Source organism: Macrobrachium nipponense, chromosome 2 (genome assembly GCF_015104395.2).
Source record: "Macrobrachium nipponense isolate FS-2020 chromosome 2, ASM1510439v2, whole genome shotgun sequence".
In the NCBI taxonomy this organism is placed as follows: domain Eukaryota; kingdom Metazoa; phylum Arthropoda; class Malacostraca; order Decapoda; family Palaemonidae; genus Macrobrachium; species Macrobrachium nipponense.
In genome coordinates, this window is record NC_087201.1 from 34,418,352 (window position 1) to 34,427,531 (window position 9,180).

The following is a 9,180-nucleotide window of genomic DNA, read 5'->3' on the forward strand; positions in this document are numbered from 1 at the left end:
ACGGAAAAAAGGGATTTTATCTTTTACAGCACCTTTAAATAAATTACTTGTGTGTACTGTCAGCCATTTAAATGCAAGGCCACAGCCGGCAAGTAACAATGGCAATTGTAAGTATTGCAATTGTGACTTCCATTTGACTTTGCCCAAAGAATTCAAGAATTTTCTGAAAACACACTACTAATGACTGCAATTCAAGGCGAGGGAGGAGGTTTAGCTAAATAAGATCCACAAATCATCATGATAAAAAGTTTTATTATTTACAAATTGTTGCAACAAAATGTAGTCTGTGAGTGGTACATGCATTAGGGGTAAAAGGTTCTATTTGTAAGGGAAAAGACCAAGAGTTGAGGTTTGTTTGTTGAAGAAGGGGAAGAGGTCTGAGACATTTTGGGGGAGATACTTGTAGACTGGGAAAGTACATAGATCATGAAATACATAAGGGTATTTTTTGCAGCAGTAGGACCAGTTAATATCATTGCTGTGTTACATTACCATATGCTTTCTGTAAACAGAACTCATCATACATCAAACATTCATGCATATATACCCAATATTTTACAGCCACTTGTATTAAAAAAGGTAAAATACACCTACCAAAAGCAATCATATTAACCAGAGGCTACTGTTTACAGATAATGGGATGGCAAAATATTGAACAGGATGGATTACAATCCACTTCATAAAAAAAATGTATGTTGGATGATTTTATACAGAATACCCTTGCACCATGGTATCATCTTGCATTCCATTGCAGGATGTATTAAAACAAAACACGTGAAAGCTTTGAAATACTAAAATGAGTATACTTATTTAGAATACCTAAAAATTTCATTGAAGAATATGAGATAAGGTAGTTGGGGTTCCGTTTCTGAGAGCAGGAACATAATTCACAGTCGGTCAAAGAATGGTGTAATTTTAAAAAGGTTTCATGATGCAAAGATATTTTGTGGGCAATGTTCAGGACATGTTTATGAGAAAGTCATCATCCTCTGAAGGAAAACAGGTCGAGTGCTAAGATTAACACATCAGCTTCATGATTCATATAATTTTCAGCAAAGGAGAATTTACATTTTTGTTTTTCTTGCCTTGATGGCTGCTGAATATGTAGAACATGCAATAAAGTACTGTATATGAAAATGTCTGGATGCTGTATCTTTCACTATCACAATTCCAAATATCAGTTTGATAACATCTAAAAATGTAAATGTTAAGCCTTTTTTTTATTTTATGTTCTTTATCATATTGTTGATAAAAGAAAGCCAACGAACATTTGGTCGTCATTTTTAACACGGATCAGTCTATTAACCTGTGAGACGAAGAAGGGGTTCTCAGCTTCTGGAGATCACTGGTTTTTAGAAGGTAGTATGTAAGAAGAAGATGTTTAGAATAAAAGGGATTATGTGGAAAGGACATGATGGGTACTAGGTTTGTACATTAGCTTTTATGATGGTTGTGGCAAGAAAATTACTAGGATACTGTATTCATATAGGCTCTGATAATGCTCTCAGAGAAACAAACTCTTCCCTCTAGAGGGAAAAAACCGTCAATCACAGCATTTGGGGCAAAATTCTAAAGCTTCTCTTGAGTTTATATTTTTCCTTTAAAAATGACGCAAGGGAACAACTCCTGAGTGAGTCCTAGGTAACTATTTTGGACACGGACATCAAACCTAAGCAGGAAAGTTTAGATCTTGGCTGCTCATGCTGACTTCAAGTTCCTCTTTAGAAAATTGCCCATGGACTCGAGATATAATGAGGCAGAGTAGTAATTGTAAGAAAGAGGCGCTTATGTGTTGAAGGGAACAAAATTCTAAAACATCACGTGAGTTCTAGATATTGGTAAAGCTTACTTGTCAGTAGATCTAGATTTATACATACGTAAGTTAGCATCAAGTCCTGTGACTAAATTTTAGTGAGCCGTTCATTCACTGTTTTAGAATTTTGCCATACATAGGAGTGCTACAGGGGTAAGGCTGACTATGTGCATCTTAAATTTTGTACTGTGGCCCATTTAACCATTGTACATCAATTACATTCTTCGGTCTTTAGGGGTTCTACTTTGATTGATTGAATCATTACTTAAATCTAGATGTCAATTGCTTTCTTGAGAAAATTTATTACAGAGGAGAAATTTCCCAAAATTAAGATATTTTTTAGTAAAAAAATGCAGATTCATATAAAGGTGTCTGTTGTTAAGTTATGGCATAAAAAGAATTTCCATAATCTCTTTTAGATTTTACAAGTCATATTTTTCTCTACAATAGTACATTTTTAAAATGCCATTTAATGCTATACCCCTAAAGGTCTTAATCACTGATTTTTTTTAACGAAGTACAATACGTATTTAAAAGGTAAACTGAAATCATGTAAACTATAGTATCACTCTTGTGTCTGTTGGAGGTCAAATATTCAATAACAAAATCAAATTTGATTGATGCACGTTGAAACCTTTAAAACAAATTACAGCACACTGTTATTTTTCCATTTACAGTTTTATACTCCTTTACTTTCTTTTGAAGAACACTGTAGTTAGTTTGTAAAATAATGGTGACAAAAAATAATCAATCACATTGTGGTACACTTTATGAAAAGATTATCATCAAGCCTTGACAGTCAGCCATGTTACTGTTGGTATCGAGTAATTTAATTGGTCCAAGTGTAAAAGTTTTATTATTATTATTATTATTATTTTATTTATTATTATTATTATTATTATTATTATTAGCAACCTCACAGAGGTATATTTTTCAAAGGTTTTAATCTCCTGGGACTGGTTATAAAAACTAGTAGTCAACTAAAAGGTTGGTATAAGCCAATACTAAATTTTGACTTATCACAGCTTTATCAAGCAAGGATAACATGAGTGATTGTTAAAGCATACTAAGTATCGGCACAAACATTCAGAGAATTGTAAAAAAGGTTATAAGAATGAGTGAGTCAATTCTGTCCAAAGTGTTGAAATTTTGAGTATGAAGTCCATCTAGAATGTTATATGTAGTGACTGAAAGATCACAGTGACAGTGACAATACAACTAAACAAAAGAGACGATTTAGATCTCCTGCTTTTTTGGGTTTCTGTTGAGGTTATATGTCTGGTTTTCTGGAAAAACTGCCAATTCTGTCAGACCATAAAGATATGCAGGTAGAAATGCCAGTAAAGGATACTTTACCTCTGATGTAAAATTGAGCATCAAACAGTAAGAGGAATAATTATCAATAAATGAAGATGCCTTTTGCATGCCTTCACAGCCAAAAGATCAACAGTTTATGAAAAGTGGAGCATACAAAATGTCTTAAGATGGCTGTAGGTTCACGTTTCGTATAGTCACTCTTGTAAATGGTATAGGCCACAAACACATCCAACTTATATTATCACATCCTAAGAGATGATCAAATACAGCTTTAGAAAACGTATATTGAAATTAAATAGTAATATACAAGTGAAATTACTTAAAAGAAAAGAAGAAATGCAAAGAAGTGTTTCCATACAGATAATCAGTAACCAGTAAATAAAACAATAGGCCAATTTAAATATCTACGTCAACCAACTACACCACAATGTAAGTGCTTAAAAAATTACTATTTCCTGGTTCATATAAAGCCATCCTTTTGTCATGTATCAGCTATTAGTGTTGTCATGACAACAGAAAATAGTACATTATATTTCCTACTCCAGCAATACACATTTTCTGTGAAATATGCAAAACATTACCTTGTACATAGTAAAGTTTTTAATTAAGATATTCTCCTTGCTTACCTACTCAAAAGTTTCAACTAGTGTTTACCACCATTACAGTAAAATACTGTATGTGGTACATTAAGTTTAGAGATAAAAATATATTTTCTTGTAAACTAATAGTTTCCTAATTCATTCAACAACAACAGCCAATATTATGAATACATTTATGTACATTATATATGAATGTGTGTGTACAGATGCAAGTGATCATATATATATACATTTTATGCTACTCAACACTACATGATAAGAAAACATGAATTCATTTATGTATATGTAGTATATAAGTATGTGTATACATATAGTACTTGCATATTAATATTAAAGAAAAGCTATATCACTGAATCATGAATATATTTAATTTAAAGTAACAACAGGGTGAGCACATGATGAAAGTCTTGAGAAATAATGATAATTTGAGAGTCCTTATTTCATACAAAGTAGGAGCCATTCAGATTCTTCATCAGTTATAGAGAACTTATACAGAAGTCTTATCCTAAGAAAGTGCACAACAAATAAATGTTGTCATGAATTCCATTACTTTATGAAAGCAGGAGATCCAAAGCGGAAAATCAGTTAATTAGGTGTGATTATTAGAAAGATTTTTTTTTCACAAAAGCTTGCAGAAAAGAGACCCGTCATTTACTAGTTTGATTTGATCATTCTTTCAACAAGGTTACGAGATCTACGTATCCAGAGAAATATGAACAGTTGTATGACTGTAAGAAATTGGCTATCACTCCTCTGATCTGGCTTTCTACTTTATGAAAAATACATAGATAGGGTACATGATCTTTGTTGAATTGTCAAACTAATCTCATCTTTTTCTTTAATTGGCCTATCTTCCATCAATGTTTTTTTTATGTGGATTTACTTTTTCAGAAAATCAACTTAAGTAAAACAGTGTAAATTATAAAAAAAAACATACAGTAATCAAATGCCATTACTGTCATTTTTTTTTCATAATTATGGCTGAGCAATGCAGTGTTATCCTATTTCAACTTCTCTTTTGCAATGTTTGGCGTTCACAAGTACTACTGTAAGTTCTGTCTGACCTGTTTAAAAATGAGATTTGAAGAAATACAACTAATCTCATGTAGATGAATGCTCTTGCCATAAATGGCGACAGGGATTTCATAAGAATTGACAGAAATACAAATGCCTAAGTCAGCTTTGACAGCTGTCGTTAAATTTTCTATTGTTTTTATTTGACTTTCAGAAACGACTTGTAACTGACAACATGTTGAATAAGTGATTATCTGATCTAGACCTTAAAACAGCATGAACAATTCTGGATATCGATCGCTAAATGTACTGTTCAAATATTCTAGGCTGCCATACTTTAATATTACAGTTAATCAGAAAAACGTTCATATAAAAGTTTGAACTTCACAAAAATTTACTGTCACATGCAAAATAACTTTGCATCACTAGGCTTATGAAAAGTGAAGAGTCATTGAATTTTACTGTTAAACCTAAAATAATTGATAATTCCAAGCTACAAAGTGAAAATATTAAAAACTAGTGTAATATCAACACTACTGTGGTTAAAGGCAGTTTTAAGAACAACTTGGGCAAAGGATAATGTGCCGATCCTTAGTGTACAACCAACTATATTTACATTGGTATTTATAATGTTAAGCCCTCACATCTTTCCAGAAAATATCTGCGTAAGGCTTAGGGGCAGAATATGAAACTCATATTATCAATAAACAAGTGGCACAGTATGAGCCAAGACAAATAAGACTTATCATATGTGGGTTGTGGATCACCAAAACCATTTTTAACTTTGTATTACAATATTTATACTATGATCTAGACTACAACCATCCATCATATACTCTCAGGTTGTTGTTGGAGAGCAATAAAGGTACACAGTGGAACTGGAGCCTCATTGAAAGTTTGTGACTGGAGTTCATTCCAGGTGCCCAGCTGCAAGGAACAGATAGATGATCGTATAGCACTTTTTTCTTTTCCAGGATGGCTCCAATATTAGAAATTTTTTGTTGACAAGGATTATTTGTATAAGGCAGCTGGGGTTAAAAGGGAATAAGGGGAATATATATAATGTATATATATTTATATATATTTATATTATTATGCTTTAGAAGGGCTAGGTAACATTTATTTTGCAACCTCAGAAGTGGACTATCACAATGCACAGTTCAGGAGCCCCACTATGTATCTGTTTTATGCTAGCTGCTGCACCTTCGTGTGCTTGTCCAAGAGATAAAACAGCTTATAAAGAAAAGTAGAAATGACTGAAACCTTTAGTCCTTTACAATTTAATTTGGTTTCACCATAAAAGTATCAAAAGTCTTTCTTCTAAGTATTTCAAACGAGCACAGGTTTCAGATTGCGACAGTAGTGAATGTTAGTAGCTATTATCTGAATATAGCCTATACATTCCCTTCCATAAAATGACAACTCTTATAAAGAGGGAAAATGAATGAATACGCAGAGTTGTATTATCAAACAATCTTCATCGTGTGGATTGAACAGAGGGACGAAGGCTACAGATGAGTAGTCATAAATGCTACAAACAAACACTAGCTGCTACAAACATAGGCTAAATGCTACACATTAAGGACTTGACGTGTAGGGGGTCGGTGTGGAGAATGGTAGTCGTCATCTCTTGTAGGCGGTAGCTGTCGTCGGCCCGCTGGTCGGTCGGGCGGGCGGTCGTACATCAGACCAGGATCTTGAGGAGGAAGCCTGTCCACATATTCATCGTCTCTTAAATCTCTAGGGTCTCGTGGATCTCTCATGTCTCGAATGTCACGGGAAGGAAGAGTTCTTGGGGGCCCGTGTCCTGTTGGCCCTCCCCGGTGATACACTGCAGGGAAGCCAAACTGGAATTAGCCTAAAGGCACTCACTGACACAAGTTATTTCATTAATCTCAAAATATGGAAATATTAAGACATTAAATGACTAAAGGGTTCAACAAGTTCTTACTTCACTTCAAGAGCAATATACATAGTGACTATGCAAGTGTAAAAGTGTAATGAGATTATGAGAAATCACCATCTTCATTGTGATATAACCAATTGTAAAAATCAAATCAAAACCTGTTATTAGAGGGCTAATTATAAAAAAAGACAAGTGAAGACCATTATAATAGTGTGTACAATAGAGTCTATGTTAGTTGCACACACGCACACAGCAATCAGCAGTGATGCTAAGCCGAGCTATATTGGTCAAACTGTATTAATATTGTTTTAATTCTTGATACAGAAATGAAATTGAAGTATGACAGCTAATAACTATTTATAACTATTTCTTTGTAATGTCTTCACTCGTCGTTAAACCGTCAAAGATAGAATACTGTACTATAAAAATAAAATGCCCACAAAATATTAAGTTTTTTTTTTCAAAAAATAACTTATAAAAATCTGGTAAAACATATCAATATAAGCATCATGCATCATTAAACAATGTGCAAAACATAGTCTACTTGCAAAGCATAGTGAATAAAACAAACATTAAGCCAAGGATTATTATTGGTCAAAATTAATTGTCAACAAATACTGTAGTATGAGATGTCAGCAGCAACCAGTGAGCTATGGCCAGGTCTTAGGACATGGCAAAGCCAACAGTTGAGACACTCATGGCAACCAAGGGTCAACATAAAAGTGCTCAACTAAATATACCAGCTGGTGTAGTGCTGTCGAGGTACGTGGGCCACACTGGCTGACCACCTCGGTCAAAAGTGACCTTCAGTGGCCGAGCCAGTTAGGCCACACTAACTACTCAGTTGGGTAGCTTCCCGGGGCATTACCTCTCTCATCCGGATAGCGAGGGTAGCCGGGCTCACGAGCCACGGACCCGGGAGGACCTAAGGGGATGACACAGTTAGACAGGCATCCATACACAGCCAGCCCAAATCCCATTTAGTTTCATTATAGATGCTGGTAGACATGTACTTCGCACTGCTCTTTTTTTTTATACATTGTAGAAACTAAGTTTGACATGTGGGACTCTGAATTGATGGTACTGAACTTTAGAAATTTTCCTAAAAATCATTGAAAGAGCAGATGTACACCTACCAGTTTCTATCAAAGACTCAGAAGATGCTGTAAACTTCTAATTCCCTTTAAATACTGTGTGGGTGGTCTAATAATTTTCTGCCCTTTGGCTTTAGAAATTGGGATGTATAAAAATCACGAAGCTCACAGCAGGTCTGAGATGAAGAAAGTTAAAAATTTATTGCCAGAGGAGTTATGAGCATAGATTTATGGCTTCTCTGATATTGAGACATTTCTGTTTCATTGTACTATAGAGTTGAAACGTTAATAATTTACTTTAAAGGAAAATACTTCATAAAAATAACATTCAAATACCAAAAATAGTACAGTTCATCAAATTTAAAAAGTATTCTTACATTTTGCATTTATTATCATAATCTCAGGCGAAGTTTTCTAAAATCTACAGATAATGTAAATTACCAAACAATTATCTTAAAAACGTAAAAATAAATATTGTATACAGCACTTTGTGATTGTATCATAATACTGTAATAAAGATCATTAAATATTAATGACACTTGCTTCACAGACTAATATTCTCTTTAAACCCTTACTCACAATTACAATAATTTCTACTCAGTGCAATTAGGGATAATTAACTAATTTTAAAGACTGAACAAATGTTACTCTAATTCTATTTTACTTGGGTATGAATGCTATTTAGTGTTACAGAAGTTGTCAAGTTACCCTACGGGATAAGAAATGTCTCAATTACAAATTTGGCTCTACCTAATTAATTGTACAAAGGCTCTGTTAGCATCAACATCTAAAGCATAGTTCTAGGGAGATGAAATATAGCAAGAGGAGAGTTCTCTTATTTTCAGAGAGAGAAAAGGCTTTGCTCCACAGTACATGATTCTTGAAAAGTTCATTCTCTGGCCATCTTAAAGCAAGGTGGATCAGTTGTTTCACACAGACAATGAAATATGCTTTCACTAAGTAACATGAGTACACTTATTTTGTATGTACTTAATCTCAAGCTTTAGTAATACCTTTCCTTTATCAATACCAAATCTGTATATATATATTTCCATTTGTTTTCAATAAACATTTCATGGCAGCTGAGATAAGTGGCTTCTACAAATAAAACCCAGTAAAATACTTCAATAGTACAAAGTTTGACAGTAAAACATTTTTGGTAAGGTCATTAACAGCCATATACAGTAGCATAGTTCACGAGCATAAATGCTATTTGATTTTCAGTGAGCAGTCAACAAAATGAAGTAAGCTGTGCATAAACTAGAAAGAAGTATTTAGACTTGCACTGTGATGTGAATGTCGATTTGTGTTGTGCTGTACAGTACTTACACTAAAGTATAAATAGCATTTACTATGGAAAAAGATAAAGTTGTCTAAATTGTATGTGAATAGTATTTACTTAAGAAAAACAGGTACAGTATTATTAGTCAAAATGTT

The 9,180-nt window shown here is 33.6% G+C and overlaps 1 protein-coding gene across 21 annotated transcripts in view; it reads right to left on the reverse strand.

Annotated features, from left to right (window-relative positions):
• Positions 1–232: 232 nt before the first annotated feature.
• The window catches only part of LOC135220524 (voltage-dependent L-type calcium channel subunit beta-1-like), a 590,813-nt gene continuing 581,865 nt past the window's right edge, over positions 233–9,180 (reverse strand). For 13 of the 21 annotated variants that reach the window (XM_064257702.1, XM_064257700.1, XM_064257701.1 and 10 more), the window contains 2 exons: positions 7,518–7,574; positions 233–6,574 (listed from right to left, as the gene is read on the reverse strand). In XM_064257702.1, the coding sequence (XP_064113772.1) occupies positions 6,315–6,574; positions 7,518–7,574 (317 nt within the window). In that variant the 3' untranslated portion in view covers positions 233–6,314. Of the gene's footprint in view, positions 6,575–7,389; positions 7,575–9,180 lie in introns of those variants that run through there. The other 8 variants (XR_010315720.1, XR_010315723.1, XR_010315721.1 and 5 more) reach the window with 5 other exon arrangements.